This window comes from Taudactylus pleione, unplaced genomic scaffold (genome assembly GCF_031769625.1).
Source record: "Taudactylus pleione unplaced genomic scaffold, aTauple2 ptg000179l, whole genome shotgun sequence".
Lineage (NCBI taxonomy): Eukaryota > Metazoa > Chordata > Amphibia > Anura > Myobatrachidae > Taudactylus > Taudactylus pleione.
The window spans coordinates 30,151,355-30,178,169 of NW_028284581.1; the positions used below are offsets into that span (position 1 = coordinate 30,151,355).

The window sequence follows — 26,815 nt, forward strand, 5'->3', positions numbered from 1 at the left end:
AACTGCTCGCAGTGCTTGTGACATGGCCGATGACGCTGCTTTGTTAATTATGCACACCCTTAAAACACCTGTTTTGACCGTTTGGCACGCCTGCGTTCGGATCACCACTCCCCGCTTTCAAGCACCTTCCCCTGTTACCACCCACAAATGCCTCATCCTGTCACTCAAATTAGCAGGCACTCGGTATTTTGCGAGCGCTCGATTTCCGACTGCACTGACTGGGTGGCCCATGCGCATTATGACCCATACGCAAGCGCAGTTGTGCGAACATCTCTTGGAGCGAACGAGCGGCCGCTTATGAGCGGCTCTGAATCAGGCCCATTGTTCCTAAAATAGTGTTAGTTTTTATCAAAATACAGATCCCAAAGTAAAAAAAAAAACCATGAAGGTGGTCTTGCAAAACCAATACATGATTTAATCCAGATCCAAAACCTAAACACGGGGGTCGGCGCATATCTAGTTATTATTTATCTGTTTTCCCAACATTACCAAAAGTACAGCTGTTTCTATCACTAGAAATTAGATAGGCCTGGCCCATACAGGGATCCATGACTGACAAGTAGCTGACACAACAACAGGTGAACACTCTAGAATATAGGGAAAGGAGGGACTGATCATTTGCAATTCAGAAACTGCCCCACAATATTGTATTAATTAATACAATTGGTTGGTTCAATTAATTTTTTTTGTTACTACACAGTGAAACATGCAAATAACTTTGTATTTCTATCATTAATACATGATACCAGACCTCACACAATACACCTTTATTAGAAATAATGTATTCATTTAGTATTAGCACAAAATACAATAAATATATATTTTTAACAGAATGAAACCTTGATTTTTTAGAGTATGAATTACTACAAGTACTACAAGAAGTACTACAAACAGACAAAAGTTCACAACCCAGACTTTCTGATAATACTATTCAAGACCTTGTAAGCGATGACCCTGCAGAATTGACTGGCAATTACTCCACACTGGATATGCTTCTATGCAGAGGAATAAACCAATATAAATTTGTGATTTTTCCATATATGTTTTTTGGGGTAAAACAAGGTGTTTGAATACAAACATGTTTACAGGAAATTTTTGAAAGGCAAACAAAACCCAAGAGAATATTTAATATATTTTCCAAGTACAGGTTACATTTTTTGTGCCCCTCATAGTCCATTTCAAATGCAAACTGTTGTGTAAACTAAACTTGCTACTGATGGTTTCTCAGATTACAAAAACTGTTCATACATTTTATCTCATCATGAAAATTCACAAGAACATACGGATTATAAACTGACTTTTTTAACAAGAAAAACAGGACTCAATACACAATGAAGATGAGAGAGATAGATAGATAGATAAAAGTACTGGCGAAATGTCCTCCAAAGAGTTTTTGTAATGGTGAAAAAAATATTCAAAAACATAGAAATAGTAATCCTTATAATGGAATGCACATGTGTATTGCACAGACAATACATTTCTCTAAAACTTAACCTTTATTCGGTATGTACTAATATACAATCAAGTTAAAATCAGCTGAATAAAACTGTAGAATAGTGGTGAAAATGTAAAATAAAAGCTGTAAATTGTATCTGTGTCCTATTTATTCCTATTGTGCCCTACTTATTCTTCAGTTTATTTTTATTTATACATGAAGATTGCTCAGCTGATCACAGCTATTATAGACAATACAGGGATTATTTAGCCTTACATTATATTCATGAGGTGATGAAGTGAATGTGTAGCCTTATATTTATTTATTTATTTATTTCTAAACAAATTTGGGGACTATATATCTACAACACATGTGTTTAAATAAATGCCTTTACAGATTTGGACATTAATTTAAACAGGCATAATATCAATTTAGTGTGTATTGCATACAAAGTGGCAATTTAATTAATACAAATGTACTTCATTTAATTTTGTTACAATATTTGAGTCTGAGAGGGATTATGAAACAAATGTATCTTGTCACTAGTCATTAGTCATTTAGGTTTCTTGTTTAGCGACCCAATGAAAATAAGGATTGACATCTGCTGTCAATAAATACATTGTTTACCATGTCTCATATCACTTTCTATATCCTCTCCCTGCTGTGTTCATACATACACAGTGATATATAAACTTTATCTGTGAGATTAATTTCCACAGTTCGCAGTTTTAATATAAATTCTTTACCCACATTTACCGGGTTTTGCAATCACTCAGATCTATTTAACTGTTCACAAAATATGTGATCATTGTCAATCATAATCTGCCTGATTGATATATGGATCTCTTATGTATTGATCACCATAGCTTATATTCATGACACATTATTCACATAGGTGTCTCACTTAGTATTTTAATATAAGGACCAATATTTATGCCACAAGGGTATTTTCAATATATAATATATAGTTCTATCAGTGCCGATACTCACGGTCACTTCATTCAATTATCACACTGCTCCTGCCTCCCGCTTATAGTGATGCCACTGTGATCACTCTATTGAAGTCAATGGTGAGAGACGCAGGGTTACTAAAGGTTAGCCTGCGGTTCTCACCATTGACTTAAATGGTGGGAGTCGTTCATTGGCTTGAAGAGACAGGGCTGACCTCTCTCAGCCAACGAACGCACAGACACGCCACTTCAAAGGGTAATGCCGTGTCTGAGCCCATCATTCAGGAGGGACCATTCTTCAAGGATGGTACTTGAGTTCGTGGGTTGGTTTTTTCGTTTTGTTATTTTGCGAAGACCAAGGATGCCTACAGGCCAGTCCAGGTAATGTAGGTGAGTTTGTATGTATTAAACGTATATTGTCACGGTGTGTGTGTATTGTCTTTATTTAAACATTTCTTTACAGGTGAACTACAGGTACCAGTGGGCCCTTAATGCCCCACATTCTGGTACTTGTGATTCTCCAAGTACCAGCATGTAGGGGAGGCTTGCTGGAACCTACAGTTCTACTGGTAAAGACAATGTTTACACTTATCTTTTTACACTACACTTTGACACTATCAACTCGGCATCCACAGCCCACGGGTGCAAGGGATAGCACAGGCTATCAGCCTAGGCCTGGGGTGCCCTGGAGATGGGGACCCCTTTATTGGGGGGGACCTCAACTGCCCAGATATCCCTGGTGTGGGCTGACTAGCAGTCAGTAGTAATGTTTCAGCCGGGGAACCTGGTAATAGGGTTTCCCTGGCTGTGAGATTACCACCCCCTAGAAAGGGTCGGGTGCTGGTTATGGAAATTACAGGGGAAACCTATGCTTTTTTTTACCCTGTAATTCCAGAACCAGGGCTGGCTTAGAGCCTGGTGCTGGTTGCGCTAAGTACAGGGGAACCCTACGCAATTTTTCCCCTGTACTTACACAACAAGGACTGGCTATTAAAAGTCCGGGCTGGTTCTGGTTTTAGGGAGGGCCCCGCATCATTTTTTTAATTACAATTAACACTTAACAAGCTTTTTACAATAAGATACCTGCATGCATCTCACTGAAGTATGCATTTATCTGTGTCAAATCGAACTGCTCATGTTGAAAATGAAAGCATGAACGAGTTCTATTCATTTGGGACTTAGAAGTTTGTTTTGGAGTGGGATTTGCTGTTTGATTTTGAACATGCAAAATCGAACATCAAATCCCTTCTTAAACTGAAACAAGATCGAATTCAAGTTGAAAGTCGATCTCAGGAGATTTAAGAAATATATAAAAATGAATCTCTACTCAGACTTTAGTAAATTTACCCCCTGATCTCTGGTCTCAACTAAACAAGTTAAAGACTGCTTTTATTGACACAGGGTCTCATTTAGACCCGCTCGCGAGCGCAGGACGCTCGCAAGCGGGTCAATTTTACCCAAATGCGCATGCGCACAACGGAGGGAACTCCGTGGTTTCTCTCAATTATCTACCAAAATTTAATTTGAGCATAAACATAATGGTTGATGATATATAAACCATTTAAGTGACCCACAAGGTCACCTCAAGTGACAAAACCATAGTTAGCTGCTCCATTTATTCCAGACATTTTAGCATTATTAGGTGTAATAAAAGTGTAATAAAGATGTCCAGTCAATCCTGATGAATGTAAGATATAAATGAGACTTAGGTGGAATGTTGTTACAATGTTTACACTCTTCACAAAGCACATTTTTAAGTGCTTGTAAAAACTAGTGATGTGCGCCGACCCCCCGTGTATTGGTTTTGGTTTTGGATCTTTATTTCCTTCAAGTTTTGGATCTGGATTTAGTTTTGCCAAAACCAAACCTGCGTGTTTTGGTTTTGGATCTATATTGTTTTTAAAAAAATGTATAAAAACTGTTAAACTCACATAATTTGGGCTTTTTTTGTTCCTACAGTATTATTAATGTCAATAACATTAATTTAAACTCATTTTCAGTAAATTTTGACCACCTCACAGCTCACAATATTGTTTTCATATGGTTTTGGCCCAAAATTTTCACCAAGCTAGCTGACTGACTAAGATAAGTGGCAGCAGTGGGTGGCACAAACACATGGCAGTTCATCTTCCAACATGGCACATACAAGAATATATGTTTTCATTAATCAAGAGACCTGGGTAAGATGGAGTATGTATGTACAGTAGTTGAAGGCAGGGGCAGGAAGGGTTGATTGGTAGTAAATTTTATTAAATTTTTTGATTCCAAAGCAAATTAATGAGGGAGAAAGGGAGAGCATAGGTGAACAATATTTCCCATGTTTTGCCCACAGAATCAACTTGGTGGTTCAGAACATTTTTTTAAATGAAAGGGGCGTGCAAGAGATGCTGTCTGTGGCCATAAACATTTCTGGACAGTTTTGGAATTCAGGAACCACATGTCAAAGATTGCAGCAGCTGTGGCAGTTCAACCTCCAACATGGCACCTCAGGAAACAAATTTGTTTATTATTCAAGAGGCCTGAGAGAGTTGGAGTATGTATGTAGTTGAAGGCAGGGAAAGGAATATTTAATTTAGTAGTCAATTTAATTTCATTTTTTGATTTCGAGCAAATTTATGTGGGAGGAGGGGAGGTATTTACAAAAAATATTTAAATCATTCACATCAGTCCTTGCCCCACAAGAATCCTTGAGCACTATGCCTGCTGCTGCTGGGAGTAGATTTTCATCCAAGAAGGGGACCACAAAGACTACTAGTAGTACTTTAAAAAACAATTGACTGTTAAACAATCCTATGCAAGAGTGAGCAAGTATGACAGTAGTCACCCAGTTGCAAAGCGGATCACTGACACCATAACATCTACTGTATGCTGGTATTAGATGTGTGTTCAATATCTGCCAATAATGCAGTGGGTTTTATACAGTTCATTGAGGTCCTGTGTCCCTGCTACCATATCCCATCTAGATTCCACTTCACTAGAAAAGTAATTCCCAACCTGTACAGGGAGGTTAAATAAAAAATGAGTGGCCTCCAAAATGCCATTGTACCCACTGTCCATTTAACCACAGATATGTGGACAAGCAGAACAGAGCAACCACAAGATTACATGACTGTAACAGCCCACTGGGTGGGTGTATTGCCTTTATTGCCTTCAGTGACACCAACAACAGCAGCAGCATCTAAGAAATAGCAGCTCACTCAGAGCAGGCTACTCTGTGTATCACCGATTTCACTAAGAGGCATACCGCTGACAACATTTTAGAAAAACTCAGGGAAGTCATTACAAAATGGCTTACCCCTCTTGGACTCTCCTCAGGATTTGTGATTTCTGACAATGCCACCAATATTGTGAGAGCAATCAACTTTGTGGTGCAAATATCTTAAAAAAATGACAGGGAGTAGATGCTCTCTATGTCCCAAATTTTTTTTGGACATTTCACCATTCAGCAGTTGAATGTAGAAAATTGCAGTACCTGCAGGAAATTTTTAATTTATCCTGCCACCAGCTGAAGCAAGAGGTAGTTACAAGGTGGAACTCCACCCTTTATATGCTTCAGCAGATGGAGGAACAGCAAAAAGCCATCCAAAGCTACACAGCATAGTATGACATTGGAAGAGGAGGGGGAATGTACCTTACTGAAGCTCAGTGGAAAATACTTTCTGTGATGTGCAATGTGCTGACACCCTTCAAAGTTGTCACCTGTGAAGTGAGTTCAGACACTGCCAGCTTGCGTCAGGTAACTCCCCTAATTAGACTGTTGGAAAAGTAGCTTGAGAAAATGGAGGAGGAGCTGAAACTAAGTGATTCCTCTAAATATGTCAAACTTTTAGATCAAGTCCTTTATTTGCTTCACCAGGATCCAAGGGTTGTTGGGATCTTACAATTGGATCAATACATTTTGGCGACCATGCTGGATTCTAGGTTTAAGTCATACATTGTGTCTTTCTTCCCAATTGACACAATCTGAAGAGATGCAAAGAGCTGTTGGTAAGCAAATTGTCAGCTCAAGTGGCACGTGATGCAGCGATGGCTTCTCCTTCAGTTTCTCCAGCAAGCGCATCTCCTGGGATAAAAGTAAACTTTCCCAAAAGACCCACTGGTGATGCAGATGAGTCAACAGAACCAAGTTTTGACATCTGGTCGGGTCTAAAAGAATTGCCTACAAATTAATGAGACCTCTTCCATGATTCCATCTGATATGGTCACCATTCAAAGAATGGTTGAGGACTATTTAAAAATTTTTAATGATAGCATCCAAATAGGCATGTCAGACAGTCTATTTGACTACTGGCAGGAAAAAAAGGCAATTTGGAGGCCCTTGCACAAACTGGCTTTGCTTTACTTGAGCTGCCCACCCTCCAGTGTGTACTCAGAAAGAGTTTTCAGCAAAGCCGAGAACCTTGTCTCAGCAATCGGCGTAGGAGGCTACTTCCTCAAAATGTGGAAAAGATGATGTTCGTGAAAATGAACTACAAAATCTATGCCAATTACATCAAAAAATTACAGAGGCACCTGTAATGGTGGATTCCAGTGGAGACAAATTAATATTGTGTGAAGATACTGTATAAACTGATGAGGGTGAGGAATCAGATGATGATGGCAACAACATCTTGCCTCTGTAAAACCACTTTGTGCACATAGAGATCATTGCCAGAAATGTCAGCTGCCCACAGGTAGCTTGTTTTGTGGGGGCCCAAACAAACCAATAACTTCAAGATTGATATTGTTGATGAAGGTGTTGGTGTTGATGATGGCAGGTGCTTGGATCTAGCAGAGAGAAGGGAGCTGGCTGACAATGGACTGCTTGTTGGTACTTTTTTAGCCAAAGTTTCTGAATTTTGAAAAACTTTTGGAAGGATGCGCTGCACATGATGTAACAGGGACAAGGTTCCTAGATGGTTAAGGTTCCTACCTCTACTTACTCTGGCTTTACAATGGGTACAGATGGGTGGCAACTTCTTGTCTGGATTTGGGTAGAAATAATTCCACACATAAGAAGGGGACTTTTTTGTCTTGTGCCCAGGCATGACAATGGACTTTTCCTTATCATGGGCAACAACTGGTTTTGTTATACTGGTGCCTGATTTACACAAACAACATCCTCATCAACAACATCTTCATCATCAACATCCTCATATCGTCAGCTACACAAATATCCTGCTCATCCTGGTGCACTTCCACAGAAGCATCCTCAATTTCTATTTCAGCATGTTCACTTATGCTTACATCAGAGGCAGAACCACCAGTCATAAATAAAGGCTAAGGCCTTAGCCTTTCCTTGCCACTTCCTGTGGTGAAAGGCATATTGCCAATTTTATATCTTTCTGTAGCTAACTTTTCCTTGTAATTTTCTTTACCACTGTAAAAGATAGGTTCTTTGATTTTAAGAATAGCACTCTAAGCTACCACTTACAGTGTCACAATATTTTTATGAATAACACACTGCGCTATGACTTATAGTGTCACAATACGTGAATCATAAACTGATGTCTGGCCGGCAGTGTCAACAAATAATAATAGTGTAGATCTCACACACAAAATAAACCTGAAAAGAAAAAAATATATATTTTTTGTGGAATGCTAATTTTATTTAACTTTTATTTTTTTTACACTGGGGAAAAGCACCCATGGACAAGGCAGCAGCATGCTGATGAACAACAAAGCACCCCTGAGGAGTGCAGATTGACCACCTGTAGAGTCACTAGAGTCACAAATACATGGATGATAAACTGCGGTCTGGCTGGCATTGACAATGAACAATAATATTTTTTACACTGGGACAGATCACCCCTGCATGAGGCAGCAACCCCTTATTGAACAACACAGCACCTCTCTATGGACAACAAAGCACCTCTGCAGAGTGCTAACGGACCACTTGCAGAGTCACATTTAACTGCAGTCTGGCCGGCATTGTCACCGAACAATTATTTTTTTTACACTGGGGAAGAGCACCCCTGGATGAGGCAGCAGCCCCTTGATGAACAACACAGCACCCCTTTATGAACAACAAAAGCACCCCTGCAGGGTGCAGATGGACCACATACAGAGTCACAAATACGTGGATGATAAACTGAGGTCTGGCCGGCAGTGTCACAGAACAATAATAGCGTAGCTAGCACACACAAAAAACTATGAAAAACAAGATTTTTTTGTGGAATGATAATTATTAATGTTATCTTTAATTTTTTTACACTGGGGAAGAGCACCCCTGGATTGACAGAGCACCCCTTTATGAACTGCAGCCCTATCCCCTTGATTGATAGGACTACAGTGACACAGCAGCATGCCCCACTTTATGTACTGCAGCCCCAGCCCGACAACACTGCACCCTTGAACAACTACAACACTGCACCCTTGAGCAACAGAGAAGAACAGAACAAGTCTGTTCTGTACACTCTCCACATCTGGAATGAAAATGGCGATGATCACCAGGACCTTTATAGAATCCAAACCCCATGAGAATCCCACAGCGGGAGGATATGCATTTTGCCTCGTTTTCGGATCTGAGTCAGGCGGGAAAACTCGAGCCAGACTTGGATCTGACTCGGGATTGCAATGTTCAGGTGGGTGTGGTTCTCGGAGAACTAGACCCGCTCATCTCTAATGAAAACAATAACATCCCCAATTAACATGAGCAAGTCCAACGACAGCAAAGTGGACATTCAACTTTATAGTCACTGGGCTGCAATTAGGTGCAGTGCGGATCCAAATTTTTGTAGTTCTTAAAAGACCTATTTAAAGTCTACAAACAAAGCAAATATTTTTTTCTAGCATTTCCATATCTCTACATTACTCCAAGGTAGTTTTATTTTATTTTTCTTGATCCTTTGCTGTCATTGTAAAGCTTATGTTCCAATATAAAGCAAAGCAGAGTTTTTACAAATCTGTTGGCATGCAATGTTATTGCACTGAGAATGCATGTTCCATGCACATAAAATCTCATACAGAGTACTTTAAAATCCCTCCCCCACTTGCCAATTTTCTATTTCCACAGGAACAGCCCCCATCCCCCATCATATTCCACTTGTCCGGCTCATGCTCTAAAGTTCATTTTATTGACAAAGGCAATATCACAATGGTGTCCATCTCTAAAATCATGATGAGATGGAATTCAAACTCATGGAATTGTAATCACCAGGACAGTAATGCAAGAGCTGTCCCATTTTGCCTCCTTTGATACATTCCAGTGATGTTTTTCACAATGATGTTATGAAACACAACATTTTGAGTTGTAAGTAACCATGACTTATTTGGTAATGTATATAAATATGCCTCATAATACCACCATTACAGCACAGCGCACCCCAAAAAATAAGGGACAGCATCATTTGGTTTTAAGTAAACAACATGCTGACTTCTATATGTAAGGAGATCAATATCAAATTACAATATGGTTCATCAAATATTCAACTGAAGGATGCTTGATAACCTACAAATCATATTTAAGGGCGAAATCAATTAGCAGCGGTAATTTATCCCCCAGTGCTATCCAATAAGCCATGAAGGCAGCCAACAGGCTGCACTTATGGAGATTTTTCTTTAGGTCTGATCAGACTCGAAAATAAATCTCTGTTAACTAGACAGGTAATGGTGAAGCAAGGTAACGGGTGAAGCAACGAAAAGAACTAGAAAAGATATCTCTGTTAACTAGACAGGTAACTGGTGAAGCAAGGTAACGGGTGAAGCCACGGATTCTAGATGTTAACGCCTATTAACACATGTTATTGCACATTAATACGTTGACGTAATGGGGGTTAACAAGCAGATTGAGTGCAAAAATGGACTCAAATTGAATAGCCCCAGTTGCTAAAGCCCTAGGCTATCACCCTTTTTCACCCCTGTTAACTTAATGAGGCTATTTGAATTTGGCCCTTAACAGTCTCCAATAGAGGCACATAAAGGAACGCGCTCTGATTGGACCAACTAGATATTGTACTGCAACCATGTTTTATTATTGCTGAATTTGGTTACACATTATTGGACTTACTTTTTGTTTACATTTATGATTGCCACATGCATAACTACCAATTTTATGGCAAAACTCCGTCTTGTACTTTTGAATTTTTGCTTCTCTAAGGCCATTATTGATACAATTATAAAAGTTTTACATACACCCTTTGGTCTGATCAGGTCTTTTATTATTCATGGATTTCACAACCATCAGAACACATTCATGCCATTTTTACACAATCAATACTATTATAAAGCATTAGGGACTATCTATTCTATACACACTCACAACACACTAGTATAAAACATTGTAGCACTGGTGCTTAAACCATGATCACTTAAGCACTAATGTCAGAGACTAGACCCTGTCCAAGCAGCTTCAAACCACATACCAAAGAGCAAAAAGTGCACAGCTGGTAACTTTAAAAGGCCCTGGAAAAATTTCTGAACGTTTCTCACATAGGTGGGACCAAATCAACTGTAGCAGTAGCCAATATATAAATGGGTGGAGCTAGCTGACGTTTATCTCTAGCCACATCAGTTGTTACCAGTTATTTATAGACCACATATATATTCTGCAACACTTAATAGAGTATATTTGCCCATTCACAACAGTCCATGCCCCAGTGGAGCTTACAATCTATATCCCCTAACACATGTACATACAATCACACTAAGGTTAATTTTTGTCAGGAGCCAGTTAACCTACCAGTATATTTTTGGATTGTGGGAGGAAACCAGAGTTCCCATAGGAAACCCACGCAATCACAGGGAGAATATTCAAACTCCACACAGTTAAAGCCATGGTAGGAATTGAATAGAGGATATCAGTGCTGTGAGGCAGTAATGCTAACCACTACACCACACATGCTGGTAGGCATCATCAATTCAACACCAAATAAAACATAGCCTATCATTCACAGAGTGTATTGTCTACACTAAATTGGGAGACTTATTTTTCTCAAACTTTCAGCTGCCATAAGTGCCTTCATCTGAGTCTGCCCTGACTCTAGGAAATTCTGGCTGCTTCATAAAGTCCTTCCACTTGGACATACAGAGCCCATGGTAGTGAGAATTCCCTGTCACCCAAAAGAGGTGACAGGGAATGTCCTCTGTAACTCTTCTTGAGGCTAGAGGTTGCTTTCATACATAAAAACAACTACTTTTAAAAATAAAACAAATAGAACAAATATATTTTAAAAAAACTTGTCAGGAAAATTAAATATTTACTGCCAAATATTTTTCCACATATGATTAGAGCTGCTTTATAACTTAAAAATTGGAGGAAATGCATTAAACTGCAATTTGTTAAAATCACTGATTTTTGAAAATGTTTAGGGTCTATTTTAAAGTTGCTAATGCAGTCATTCCCAATTTTCTGAATCACAGCGCCCTACAGTCTTAGCAATTATTTTTACGCCACTCTTATCCCAAAAATTTCATTTTTGAGAAATTCAGTAAATTGTGTTTATATGTCATTATTAGGTTCAGTTTTGGAGAGGGTTGGGATTCTATTTATCCATATATTTTATGACTGTATTTTTGCTGACTATAAATAATTTCATTTGGTTCTGTACCACCAATCCTAGTCACCCAATTTTTGAACCATCGTGCTGATGTATGAAATGGTGAACTGATTTCAAATTGCTGGAAAATCAACATTTTCAAAAGCACTCCATTTAAAATCAATATGCTATATTTTAGCCATTTTAAATATACAAATTGTGAGAGTTACTGTATGACGCAGTGGTTTTGCAAACCTGAAGAAACACACAGGAAAACTGTCTGAAAAATAGAGGTGGTTGTGAAGGAAAGATATCTTATATACGTATATGTAGTATAGACACCTAACTTTTATTAGTAGGCAGTTCTCTGTATCTTCCTACACTGTATTATTTTTATTTTATTAATGTTCTGTATAGAAAGTTTTCATGTTAGAAGGGTCCGGCATCTGGATTGCACAGCAGCCTGTGTGCAGACATGATCTATCACTGCACCCTCTATATATTCTTTAGCCACCTGACAGTATAATAGGAACTATGCAGCACTGTGTTATAGAGGAGCAGGGTATGGGGTAAGCTGTGTGCATTGTGAGCATATACTGTCCATAACTCCTTCTGCACATCTAGAGAGAGTCCCATGTGACTGTCTGCTGTGTACCCCTTTACTGCTATATTGCATGATATGTACTCACTATGAACTGACTAATCCCTGTGTCTTGAGTTTGTGAAAAGTAGGAGGGTGATGGAGGAGAGGAGAGTCCAGAGTGTGAAGGAAGGAGCAGGGTGATGGAGGTAGGGGGCTGGAGTGTGATGGAAAGAGCAGGGTGATGGAGGAGGGGGGCTGGAGTGTGATGGAAAGAGCAGGGTGATGGAGGAGGGGGGCTGGAGTGTGATGGAAAGAGCAGGGTGATGGAGGAGAGGAGAGTCCAGAGTGTGAAGGAAGGAGCAGGGTGATGGAGGAGGGGGGCGGCTGTAGTGTGATGGAAAGAGCAGGGTGATGGAGGAGAGGATGTGGCTGGGGTGTAAGGGAAAGAGAAATGTGATGGAGGAGAAAAGGGTATGAAGTGTGAAGGAAGGAGCAAGGTGATTAAGGAGAAGGGGAAGGCTGGAGTGTGATGGAAAGGAACAGGGTGATGGAGAAGATTATGTGGCTAGGGTGTGAGGGAAGTTGCAAGTTTATGGAGGAGAGGATGGGGCTGGGGTGTGAGGGAAGTTGCAGGTTCTTGGAGGAGAGGATGTGGCTGGGGTGTGAGGTAAGAAGCAGTGTGACTGGCAGAGAGGATGGGACCAGAGTGTGATGGAAGGAGCAGGGTGATGGAGATTACGGTAAGAGGTCCATTGGGGGTGACACTATTCAGTGTCAGAGGCTTTTACTACAAAGCAGCTGTTGGGCAATAGGACCAAGTGGCTCTCCACAGAGGGGCAACCTTCAACATGCATCTTTTGCCCACGTACTACACACCGCCATGTCCTCCTCTCTGTATAGTAAATATGGATGTGCCCATGTGGTCCCACAAGTTTGGAAACCCCATGAGAATCCAATATCCACTGTGCCACCACTGAATGGGGACAGTGCTGATGAGAGGGGATGGGTCCCCCCTGTCTTAAATGCCCCAGCCCCCTGAAAGCTTAATCCATCCATGCCCATAGGTACATGCAGGGGAAGAGTAATAATATGGGTGTTTTCAAGTGATATCCTGCAAGTGTTACTTAATGCATAAGACTGCTACAAGGGGATAACATACCAATGAAACTGTGAAAAAGTAGTCCTTTAATAAAATGAGTATTTACTAACTGTAATATAATACTTGATTTTAAACATATTTGGTTATTTTCTGTGAAAGATGTAATCTTAAAAAACAGATTTCTTTTGACTACACAAAGATGCTCTAGACTTGCTTCTTCGTATTGCTGTGACCACAATTGAAATAAAAATGTTTACTTCTAACTCTGTAATTCTTCAGACACAGTGCTCTAAGAGCCACCCAAACATTAAGAAGGCTATCAATGACAATTTCCTCCACAGAAGAAAGCAAATATGAAACAAGTAAAAATTATTCAATTTATATTACCATACCATGTAAAGGTAGAAAAAATATTTTCAAAAATCATACATTCCATTTAAATTGAAATTAATATATTTTGACAGCGCTATTCCAATAAAAAAATCTTTAATGGTGCAACACAATATGAAATATAAATCTGCAATATTGTCATTGCAGTCTGACACCTACACTCTGCTTTCAGGCGATATCTCTCCAGCCTCTTACAACTTTAGAACCCTTTCATTACGTACAACTTTTCAGTTTACATTTCATTTTAATTTCAGAAAACATTGTAATAATACACCCAGAAAATAGTATACTACAGATTCTAGCCTAGTGAATACATTCATATCATGGAATTAAGAACAAAGCATATAGTTATGAGGTATTGTTAAATTTGTGCAGTTTATGAAATTAGATTGTCATGTTTGTTAAAGCCAAAGCGCTTATCAGGGAACATGGTATAAAACTAGAATATAAATTGATTTTGATGGTAGCAATTTGCATTGTAAAGTTCAAAGAGTCACATCTAAATTGCCTGTGCAGGCTACACAGTCATTTGTCATTAGTTGATAAAATGATGACAAAAATGGCAATTTTGAAAATCAGGCTTCCCACAGAGGTTTATGACAGCTGATAAATTGAAACGAAAAGGAATACAACCATTTCAAAGAAGAAAACAATTTGAATGAGTCCTGCTCAGCATGTAACAAACTAACAGGCAGGATGTTTTATTTTTAAACCACTTACCTTGTAAACTGTAAATTTCACCAACGCTATTTTGTCTGGTAATATGATGCCAGTATGCACTTCGGGGAAGGGAAATTGACTTGGACAATGTCATTGGTTCAGTCAAACTAGTCTGCAGCTGAAAGATAGCATGCAAAAGCAAATATTTGTCATGACTTTGCATAAGAAGAATTCATGTACATAACATGAGTGACTTCAAATCGTAATAAAACTAGTTAAAATAAGCCAACAGATGTCATCATAAGACATACTGTAAGCCAACAGATTTTAGCATAACACATTTAGGCAGGTTAAATAATTGTTATATATGTCATTTATTTGCATTTTAAGAGAGGAAGTTTTTGCAATATCCTTTTGCCATCATACTTATTCCATATTTTAAATGCAAATTAACTTAATCCATAATCTCTTTGGAGTCACAAGGCTTCAAGTGACAAAGTAAAGAGATATTAAGTTAAACTTTTAGGATAGCAGAGTATAATATTAGGAAAAGTGGCTTAAAAATGTTTAATGAAACAATGCATAATTACCTGCTGACAACAGTGATGTTATAAGGGAATTTATATGTTAAGACATGGTCAAAGATAATCCATCATAAGAAATTAACTAAACACATTCCTAAAATGTTTAAAAACTAGACTAGTATCATGCAGAAATATAAAAAAATAATAATTATACTAATATTGTTTTTTAAATATGTTTACAGTTTTATCAGGTTTCCTAATTGCAGACAAGCCGGTACACACTTGAGGCGTGGGACCCAGAAATCCCTCCATGGCCTTTTATATTTCCACCAATTGCATACCCTGCCAGATGTAACCTACACAGCGCACCCCAGATGGCTGCCTCAGATGGTTCTTTCTTGGGCAGGATGAGCAACACATGGATCATTGCAAACATTTCAGTCAATCGTAAATGTTAGTTTCTTGTATGGCTTATCCCGCTCATTGCAACCTTTAAAGTATACCCAAGATAGCTGCCTCAACTAGTACACCCATGAGTTGGATGGAAAATACTTGCAAATTATGGTTATGTAAGGGCTCTGCTTCTACCTTTAGTATGCTGTAACTTCCCCATTTTGTGTCACCTCTTCTAGGCATTCCTTATTTTACCCAGGGTACTGTAACTTATGTAGTGTGCTCAAAATGACTGCCTCACCTTGGACTTTTCGTGGGTGGGCAATGTAACCTGTGAAATTTATTACCCAAAATGGCTGCACCAACCCTGTATTAATCTCATTGTCCCCATTAACCTCATTCATTGTTTTTCAGTTTGTTTTCTTCTTGCTGTAATACTAAACCTCTGTGCTATGCTTTTGAAGCATGTAAAGAGATTTTGAGTCCTGCTGCAGAAAAGCACTATATAAATACAATTATTAATTATTATTATTATTATTATTTGTTATGCAGATACCACCATTGTCTGGAGCCTACTCACATCCTTATAAAATATTTGTTTATTTCTACCAGATCCCCTACAAAAATTTGTCACCACTGAATATGAAAATAAGGATCAACTAGCATTCACTTGGAGTCCCTTATCCTTAGAGAGACAGAATAGAGATGGAAAACAAATATGTTTCAGTGCATTTCCCTAACTATAAATCATAGTCATAATTTAATATTATATTAATGTAATCATTTATTTTGCGCAGAGTATCCAATTATACAAAATGCTTTAAAAAAAATATTATATATATATATATATTTAAATACAAATAAATATAAACATGGTATCATCTTTCATCTCTAAAAATGATAGTTTCATAAAAAGATGGAATGAAAACCTGGATTTATGTTCCAGCAAGCTGATGAAACTGATTATTGAGGATAGAGAAAAATCTATAAAGGAGATTAGATCTAGTATGGGCGTAAATTGTTGGACGTCTGAAGATGAGGAGGATGCTGATTACTAAATGGACACTTTTTTAGAGATGGTACACAACCATGTTCCCAATCTCAATATAAGAGCAATTCCAAATACTACAGAGTCTTCACAATGACAAAACAGAATGAAAAGGAGAAAATTTCATTACAAGCAGGTAAAATGAGGAGGTATTGCAGTCAAAAAAATAAAATAGAAGAGAGGAGCAAGAAAAAATTTGGACAAGGCATTTTCAATATAAGTCAATATAAAATCAGCAGAAATAAGTATTGTAACTAAAGGTTTGAAATTTGCCCCAACCAACATTCTGCAGAAGTTTGATACAATAAAAGATCTTCAGAAATTTAAAAGGAAGTTGACCTTGAAGAAATACTTTCACAAACGGCAAAAGCAGTTAGTGTCCAATACAGAAGATCTAAACGTTTTTATACATACTGAGCTATAAAGGATATCCACAAAACTTAAAAGGACATTTTATCACTTCATTTCAAAAATTGGTAGAACATGACATTAGGAGAGTACCAGATAGTTTGAACAAAAAGAAATGGAATTTAACAGTAGAAGAAAAGAAAGCTTTTAAGTCCCTTAATGAGAACACAAATATTGTTAATAAACCTACAGATAAGGGTGGGGGCATTGTAGTGATGGACAGAAGTACATGTGAAGAAGAAGCTTTAAAACAGCTAAGTGACAAAAAAACATACTGCATCCTCAAAAAAGACTCCACAAAAGAATACAATTAATTATTTATTTTCTTCTTAAAAAAGGCCTGGAAATAGAGATTTTAACAAAAAAAGAATCTGAGAATACCCTTTTATACCCATCTTTTATCACCTGCCAAAGGTGCATAGGAACTTAGAATGCGCTCTGGGTAGACGTATAGTAGCAGGTATTGGGTCACTCACACAATACCTGTCAGACTATGTTGATACCTTTCTGTAGCCCATTGCAAAAGAACAACAAATATACCTGAAAGACATGACACAAGTCTCAAAGATGTTGGAAACGGTAGAATGGAAGGAGAATTATTTACTGGCAATTTGTGATATCAAGTTGTTGTACACATGTATTGACCACAAAATAGACTGAAAATATGAGGAAAAGGTTGGAAAATCATTCGAAACTACAAAAAATACAAATAGATTTTATTGTAGAGACAATGAAGTTTATTTTATAACACAATCATTTTTGGTTTAAAGATAAGTTTTATTTGCAAGAAACGGTTACGGCAATGGGGACATAATTTGCCCCATTGTGAATAAATCTATTCCTGGTGCAATGGGTGTTCAAAAGCATCTAGCCCAAATATATGAGGAATATAAAAGTATGGGCAAGATACATAGACAACGTGATCATCTGGGAAGGTAATAAAGAAGAACTAGAGATTTTTATCCAAAAGATGAATAGGAACACTGTAAACTGGGAGATTACAAGAGAGGTCAGCAAAGAAAGTGTGAACTTTTTAGATTTGACCATTTTCATGGAAGGTTACAAACTGGAGACCAGAACATACATGAAGTCCACAGATTGTAATAGTAATCATCATAAAACATTGATAAAGAATATCCCAGGGGGCCAACTATGCCATATCAAAGGAAACTGCTCTAGACAAAAAGATTTTAAAATACAGTCGAAGAAACTTCTACAACAATTTAGAAAGAAGAACTATAAAATGGAGGAGGAAGAAGCAAATACCAAAGTAAAGACGATGGACCACAGAGAGTTGTTAGAATACAAAACTATGAAAGAAGATCATATCTACCCTTCATTTCATACCAATTACTCAACGCAAAGCAAACTATTAGAAAAGAGTCTGCAGAAACACTGGCACATTTTATAGGGAGACAAAAGTCCCTAGTATATGAATACTTACCAGAGCATCCAAAAGTGGTTATAGAAGAGCCCCCAAAGTCAGGAACAGTGTCGGTAAAAGCCATTTAGGAGAGAAGAAAAAGAAAAAAAACATGGCTGGATTCTGGAAACGAAGGTGGAAGGTGTACTGCATTTAAGGAAATGAATAACAAAGGTACTAAACCTATAAAGGAAGTACAGTAAGATCAAAAGTCAACAACAGAGAATTTAAAATTAAGGAGATGATCACCTGTGACACCTCAGGGGTAGTCTATTTATTATACTGCCCCAGTGGTATGATATATATCGAAAGAAACAAAAAGGAAATCACATGTAAGGGTGGTGCAAGAAAATGTTTGCAATATAAAGAATAAAAAAGGTATTCATAGTGTACCAGTACATTTCACAGAGGTCCATGGAAGTGAACCATCACTATTAGGATTCATTGGTCTGAAAAATATATTTTTTATAATTAATCACTAAGTAGCACAGCCTTTTTCTATCTATTTTTAGAATAGAGATGGGCATGCACAAGATGAGTACAGTAAGTGCATGTTCATACAAGTTCTATGCCAACTAATGGTTTAATCTAATTAGACTTGACTACATCTCCAGAGACACTACTTTTCAAGCTTACCTTAGTGAGTTCTAGGTGCCTGGTATGCTGACTGATGATAATATAATTCACAGTGACTATTTAAAGTGGACCTCCAGCATTAACCGCTTAACTGGCAAATTTGTGTCCCAAAAACCGATCAGAAATTGTAGGGTTTTTTTGTGATTGAAATGGGTCAAGAATATCTATTTAAAATGTATCCAACATCATTTTAGAAAAAAAAAATATATACTGTATATGTTTTTAAAACACATAACATTTTTATTATAATGGTCATCTATATATTGGACCATTGATGTTCAGAACATTGTGATCATTGTGTCTTTAATCTCCCCAGAGACTGCTCCTCTGAAAAGCTACCCGGTATACACTGGTTGGCTGAGGGGTGGTAATTTACATTTCCCTGGTGGCTGCTCATCTCTGTAGCCTGATGGGAGGACCTGCTATGCTGACTGATCAGCAATAATTGACAGAATGACAGTCACTGTTGGAGGGTGCAGGGATGCAGAGAGGCTGGGAGGAGAGAAATCACAGGAGAGAAACCTACATGCAGGGCCTTAACTAGCTATGGGTGACCGGTGCCGTCACACAGAGCGCAGAAGCTCTGTGTTCGGCACTGTTGCCACCAGAAGGCCATTGCTCCTGGCTAGCAGGGTGCCTGGAATAGTACCCTGCAGCCAGAATTGCTGCTGCAACACCCACAGAGCCCTGTATACTATATGCAACCAATTAGGTGTGATGCACTTATAGGAGCTGCCACATGTACTTCTCCACTGTGGGCAGGGCCTGTGGATGGGGGCTGATATGCCCAGTTATGGCTATGCTGACATGATAATAACAATAGTACCAAACAACTGTGACACCATGAATGATCGAGTAACAACATCAAGACATTTTTTTCTGGTTTAAGTAAATTATAAAGTTTTTTTAACCTGCATGGTAAAGGTAACAGTCTCTCATTTCCCCATCTCATTGTACGTTCACTTGAAGTGGTGGCAGTTTCAAGTACAGTAGCTTTACACTTGTCCTGATGTAAATCAATTATGAATCAGTCTATAGAAGAACAGGATCATTCCAGTAATAGCACTGGAAGTCATAGTACTTCTTCAAAAAAAGGTCAAGAGATAAGAAGAAGCAGGTGTAAGAAAGGGCACTCCAAATCTAAACAATGTGTGGCAATCTTTAAGAAAACAGCTCTATCTATGAAGGGAAAGTTACTGACGGAAAATGTAAAATTGGCAACATGCCATACACCACATGCAGTGGCAAGGAAATGCTCAAACCATGGCCTTTATTTGTGAGTTACAATCCTGCTACTTCTCTTTTATTGCACTAAAATGCCCATTTTGAAAACCTGGGCTAAACACAGCCAGGAATTTTGTAGGCACACATACACCAACTTCTCACTCTAAGTCTAGAACAAGCAAATCAGTGCACAAGAAAAGCACTGAGGGCCTGATTCAGAGATTTACGCTAATGAAATCACAACTGCATTTTCTCACCGATTGCAGTCGCTAAAATATGCAAATGTCTTCCAAAGCACAGGCGAGCATAGGGACACCCACTGCTGCCTTCTCATATCCGTCCAATGATGTACAACAGCGTACACATTGGTAACATTGATGCACATCAGGCAGTCACACAGCATGTAATTTATGCATGCCCATGAAATGGCATTTAAACAGTCTGACTATCCTGTTCTTTTCTAACCCCCCCATTACTACCCCCAAATGATGACTACCTATCACTCGCTTTGTGAGTGGTCCTCTGTACGAGTAATTTCAATGCAAACGTTGCACTTTGCAGTGTGGCTTTTGTGCATGAATCACTCACTCACATCAAACAATCACTCGAACTGTGTAAATATCGGCTTTGCAAAAATCCCTGAATCACGCCCCAAGACTGAAGAACAAATTGCGTGTTCACAAACTTCACAGATTCCTACAGAGACTCTTGGGGTGTCTACAAGTGCTATGTGTGACTCTGACATTTCTGATTCTGACACTGTAGTCCTATAGAAATATCCTTCCACCATTTATGAACCCTCTCCAATGTGATGATGGGTATTAGAAAAAGTAATGATGATGATGGTTTAGACATAGAAATTGAGGATGCTACTTTTGAAGTTGTAAATGTACAACAGGTTGAGGGGTATAATTGTGAATGACACTAATGAGGGTGATGATGCTGAATGTGTTGGACAAGAAATAGTTGATAAAATTCAGGAGGATAATGTTATTTGTGTCAAAGTAAGTCAGTCTCCAGTGGCAGCACTTCATGCACATTGTCATGCCTGGGCGGAAGACCAAAAAAACCCACCTCTTTGCATGTGAAAAGTTTTTTCCCAAAGTTTGACAATATTTATCAAGTTATCTATGGCATTTGTAGTGTGAAAAGAAGTAGAGGTAGAGACATTAAATATCTAGGCACCTCCTCCCTGTTATGTCATTTGCAGTGAGTTCATTCAAGATGTTTATAAAAAACTGGAAAATCATATATAATAACAAGCAGTCCAGAATCAGCTACCAGCTGAAGAGGACATGTTTTATAGATGTGCTACATTCATTTACATTGCCATGTGTTTGGGCCACTGCTTAGTTTAGCCAACCAGCTCACTGTAGCCTTCGTCCAATATTGGCAAAAACAAAATTGTGAGCTGCTGGGTGGTCAAAATTGACTGGAGATGTGTCACAGCTCTCCTGGTAGATGATGATGTGGATGCTGACTGTACATTTGGAGCTGCCAAATACCCAGAACTGAAGCACAGAGTGTAACATATTGGTGGCTTTTACTAGGGTTCCCTGTAATGGAATATAGATTTCACTGTGCCCAATATGACATTCACAGTCTGTATTCCAATGCAGAGACCTGGTACTGTACATCATGGTGTCACCCCCCTCCCCTACCAAAATGTAAAAATAAAATCAAATACAGGGGCAAATGCAGGAATTTTATGGGAGGGGGGTTCCACACAAACAGGGGAGCCGAGAGGGGGGGAGCAGGTTCTAATTACCTTGGCCCAGGCTTGCAGGTATGATAGTGCCCCCCTCCGTCTTACATCACAGCAGCCCAGCATGCGCTGGGAGACTGTTCACGGCTATTAAGCAGCAGTCACAGCAGTCTCCTATATTACTGTGAGGGGAGCGATCACACTGATCGTGCCACCCTCTGGCTATGTGCCAGGCTGAGGGGGCTCTCTGCGTCCCCCTCCCCAGTTCTGAAAAAAAAAATCTTTACTACTTTTCCCTTAAGGGGACATGGCCTCACCTTCCGCGATTAGGCCATGCCCCCTTTTACCCGGGGTCGGTGTGGCTCTTGGCTCCCCTGCACACACACATATATGTATATATACATATATATATAAATACGCACACACATAAACATATACATGCATATAAATATACATATATATATACATATATATATATATATACACACATACCTTACACACGCATGTATATACACACACATATGTCACATATATTGTATATTAAAAATAAACTTACCTTGCAGCAGATCTGATGGGGATAGAACCAGATCTGATGGGGATTGCAACACTATGTAATTAGGTCCCTCCCCCTCAGAGTAAAATGCAGCGATTTATGGGTTAATCAGGAGGTGCGGGGCTAAATGATGCAATTGTAATGGAATCACGTCATATTGGCCCTGCCTCCTCCATATTGACCCACGAATCGTGGCAATTTGCCATCGGGGGGCAGGGTTTAGGAAAATGGTGCTGCCAAACACTCCAGTCTGTCAGAGGGGGTTTTGCGGGCATAAATGTGTGGCTTTTGTGGTGTTACCCCCTTGGAAGGTGACACCCCGGGTGGCCTGCACCCCTCACACCCTGCTAGTGATGCCACTGTTCCAATGTATGGATTAGTGGTTTGAAGGAACTGATGCAAATTGAGGTTGGTCACCTAGTGGCGGACTGGGAAGGAACTGAGGCAAAAATTGGTTGGTCTCCTAGTGATGGACTCGGGTGGAGTTGTCAAAAATGTGTCAGAACTAGGTGGGAAAATGCGGTAGGGAGCAGACAGTATCAGGTTACAGGAAAGCCAAGGATAGAACCAGAAATTCAAAAATTACTTGCACTCACCTGTAAGGAGCCACAGCCACCTAGAGTCAGCCGCCCTGCATCAACCAGCAAGAGCAGCTGTCCACAACTACAGACCAAGACCTGGGGATGCTGGCAGTGCCAGCAGTGAACGGAGAGAGGGGACCGTTGGCAGTGGGAGCGCTTTCAATGTAGCAGATCCTGCAATGGAAACGCTGCAGCCTCTTGAGACCAGCACTACTAGACCTTGTAAGTAAACACTGGCCTCCAGCACACTATGACTGGAAATGAATGGTATTGTTGTTAATAATGTGTAGAAACAAATACAGGTCTAAATTGATGATTTTGGCTATTTTTTTATCAATTTTTCAAGAAATTCAAAACCGAAGCCAAAGCCAAAACCAAAACAATTGAGGGTGGTTTTGCCACATCCAAAACACAACAATATTTAGAGCCAAAACCCAAACCAAAACACAGGGGTCTGTGTTCATCTCTATTTTTTATTTAATTTTTTGGGGTTTATGCATTAAGGCTACAATACATCACCTAGTAAAATTTACAGTTACTAACTATTGGGGACCATCGTGCATTCCTTTCAATTATTCTGGAGCTTTTCAGACCATCATATAACTAAAAGAGAAACTGTTGAAAAACCACAGAAAAAACACTGTTTTCAAAATCATCACTTTAGACATTATGGTCCTGACATTGTGACAATTATTAGCAAATAAAAAAAAGCAATTGACACCTATCTTTGTTCTCCCCCCTTCTTCTTATCTCCAGCATTATAATGAAACATGCCCTTTCAACTTGGGTCTTAGCCTAACAACTATCATAAGTTTATTGCTCTGCATTTACTCATAGCAAGAAACTCAGAAATACCATAATCTAATTTTTGACAATTTTGCAGCTTTCTTAATAGCCTTAATATATTTCATGCTTGCTTAATGATTCTTGTTGTTCAGTAATGCCCCGAATTTGAATTCCATTTTTCTCCTATCCCATTCCCCACTTGTCACCCTTTTTAAAAAATTTTGTAATTGCAGACCACATCTCTTCCTTTGGTTTGATACTGTACTAGAGATGCCTTATGACCAAAAACTGTACTGAGCCTGCTAATTTACAAGAAAATGTTGTCACATACGTAGTATCATCAAAATCTGTTATCAGTTTTTATCCAATATTGCCTTTTTATAGGTACGGACTGGGGCTTCTGATCAGTCCTGGTAGTCCCCCTGCACGCGTGCTTGCAAAAAGGGCATGGCCAGAGGTGCCAAGAGGGGGGCAGAGCGGGTACTAATTACCTGGGCCTGGGCATGCTGGAGGGGCCCAGCACCATGCTCTTACCTCACAGCAGCCCAGAACATGCTGCTGTGTGCTGGGCTGCAATGGGAGACTGCTTGCGGCTGCTGAGAAGCAGCCTCAGCAGTCTCCTATGCCTGTCACACTGATCTCACCCCCCCTGGCTTTGCACCAGGCTGATTGGCCGGCGCTGCAATAATTGTTTGTATTTAATCATAAGGGGGCATGGCCATGACTCCCACAATTAGGCCATGCCCCCTTACCCCGGCCCAGCACAGCTCTCAGTGCCCCTGGGCATGGCCTCACCACAAAAGGGGCATGGTTTCATCTCGTAGGGGCCTGGCCTTGTGGCACTCCCCCATTTTTCAAAAACTCGGCTGAGCAGAGCGCCGTGAGGTGGAGCTGATCAGTAAGGTTTTAAGACTGGACTGGCCCATCAAGCCACCGGTCATTCTGACATTTGCCAGAAATGCCAGACGGCCAGTCCTGCTGTGCCTTTTTATGTACCTCTGTTTGTAGTAGCACTGCCTTTACACTGATAAAACTTTAATAAAAATATTTTACCACAAAATAAGAAAACAATGTTTCCTGATGCTGGGATTAACATCTCACATTTAGGCAAAGATGTTATTTAGAGCCTTATTAAACTTTTATTAAAGAAAAATGATCGCGCACCCCGCATCTGCTGTGCAGTTTTACGTAAAGGAGCAGAATGCATTTTAAAACCTGTCTTAGGCCAGTATTGCCTCCATTATATTTTAGTGGGCAATGTTTCTTCTCATTTAGGACCTCATTCAGAGGCGGTCGCTCGTGAGCGATCGGTCGCACACAAAATGATCGAAAATATGCATAACGAGCGCTCAAACGCAACGCACATCGTAAGCGCGGAAACACCCACAACAATGAAAGCACACCTCCTATCTCTATGGGCTAATTCAGAGTCGGTCGCAGGCGGCAACCTACGTCAGCACGATTAACACCTGTTACATTGTTAACTGCCTACAGACATCGGTTGAGGCAGAAACCATCGCCTGCACTCGCAGTGCTTAAGGTAGACCCTGGGCTACCTTTAGCACTGCGAGCAGTAGCATCGTAGTTGCAACGAGATGACGTGTGTGATGACTCACTCAGTAATATATGCACGCCCTTAAAATGCCCTTTTTAAGGTCAACCACGCCTGTGTTCGCGCCACCACACCCCCATTCACAAGCACCTTCCCCTGTAACCACCCAAAAATGGCACAAAATGTCAATCACAGCTACGACCTCCTAGTGACTAGCGAGCAAGAGGATTGCGGTCGGAAAGAAAGGCTTGCGCACACGCACTGCCATGTGTGCGCATGCGCAGTTGAAAAAAACATCACTCGCTACATCCAATCGCTCTGTGCAACTGCCTCTGAATGAGGTCCTTAATGTGTTTAAATGTCTAACACAACTAGAACACATATTGTCACACTACAAATAAAAAGACACAAATTCCAAGCTACAGTAATAAGGTTAGGCTATTCAAAGCAGGCAAACAATAATGTATCTTGATCTGCAGTTATATTATTATTGGAGATGTGCCCAGGACCATTTTTGCTAGTTTTGATTCTAACTTGTTGCCCGGTTTTGGTTTTGTCAAACCACCGTGACTGTTTTTTTGTTTTTTTTTAAATTAAGCAAAAAAAGCTAAAATCACATAATTTTAGCTGTTTTTGCTCTTAGAGTATTATTAACCTCAATAACATCAATTTCCACTGAAATCCAGACAATTTTGCCCACCTCACAGCTAACAATATTGCTATCAATATTCAATTTTGCAACTGGGTGAGAGCAATCATACTTACTTCCCCTTGCAAAGGATTGTTATATAGACAGTTGTTTTTTTAAAAGAGTAGTCTTCTTGGTCTTCTTCTGGGATGAAGATCCAATCCCAGGAGCAGCAGGCCTAGCACTTAAGACTTAAGAGTCTGAGCTGAGTCTATGATAGCGGTGGCCCATAGCTGCCACCGTCACACTCCACATCTGACACTAGGCATGGGAATCGGAATGATGATGATGATGATGATGATTCTAGATTCCACTAGGCATTTGCATATAATGCCTAGGGGCCAGCTCTGGATACAGTAGCTTAAACTCAATATGAATGAACATTTTCTTTCTTTAATTAAGCAGTACTTTTTCTCATAGAGTACTGGGACTGCTGTGATATCTGCCCCAGCATTTTTAGAATAGATAAACCTTTGCCAATAGCATCAGTGAGGACAGTACTTGAGAACACCCAAAAAATCTTTAGTTCCAGAGTATGTTTACCTGTAGTAGTGTGAAGACAGGACAGTGTTTACTCAGAGACCAGGAGTGATGCAGGGTGCATAAAAATAGATACCAGCCTAACTAACTGACAACCCCCATTTGTGTAATAATATTCCCTGTCACATAACCCTAACAGTTTTTATGTATCTTGTGCTGCATATAATTGCAGCTTGGGAAAA

General features: G+C 39.5%; 1 protein-coding gene across 1 annotated transcript in view; it reads right to left on the reverse strand.

The window, feature by feature from the left end:
• The window catches only part of DOK6 (docking protein 6), a 355,747-nt gene that overhangs the window by 112,988 nt on the left and 215,944 nt on the right, over nt 1–26,815 (reverse strand). The window contains exon 7 of the mRNA XM_088475936.1: nt 14,633–14,750. Within this exon, the coding sequence (XP_088332062.1) occupies nt 14,633–14,750 (118 nt within the window). The remainder of the gene's footprint in view (nt 1–14,632; nt 14,751–26,815) is intronic.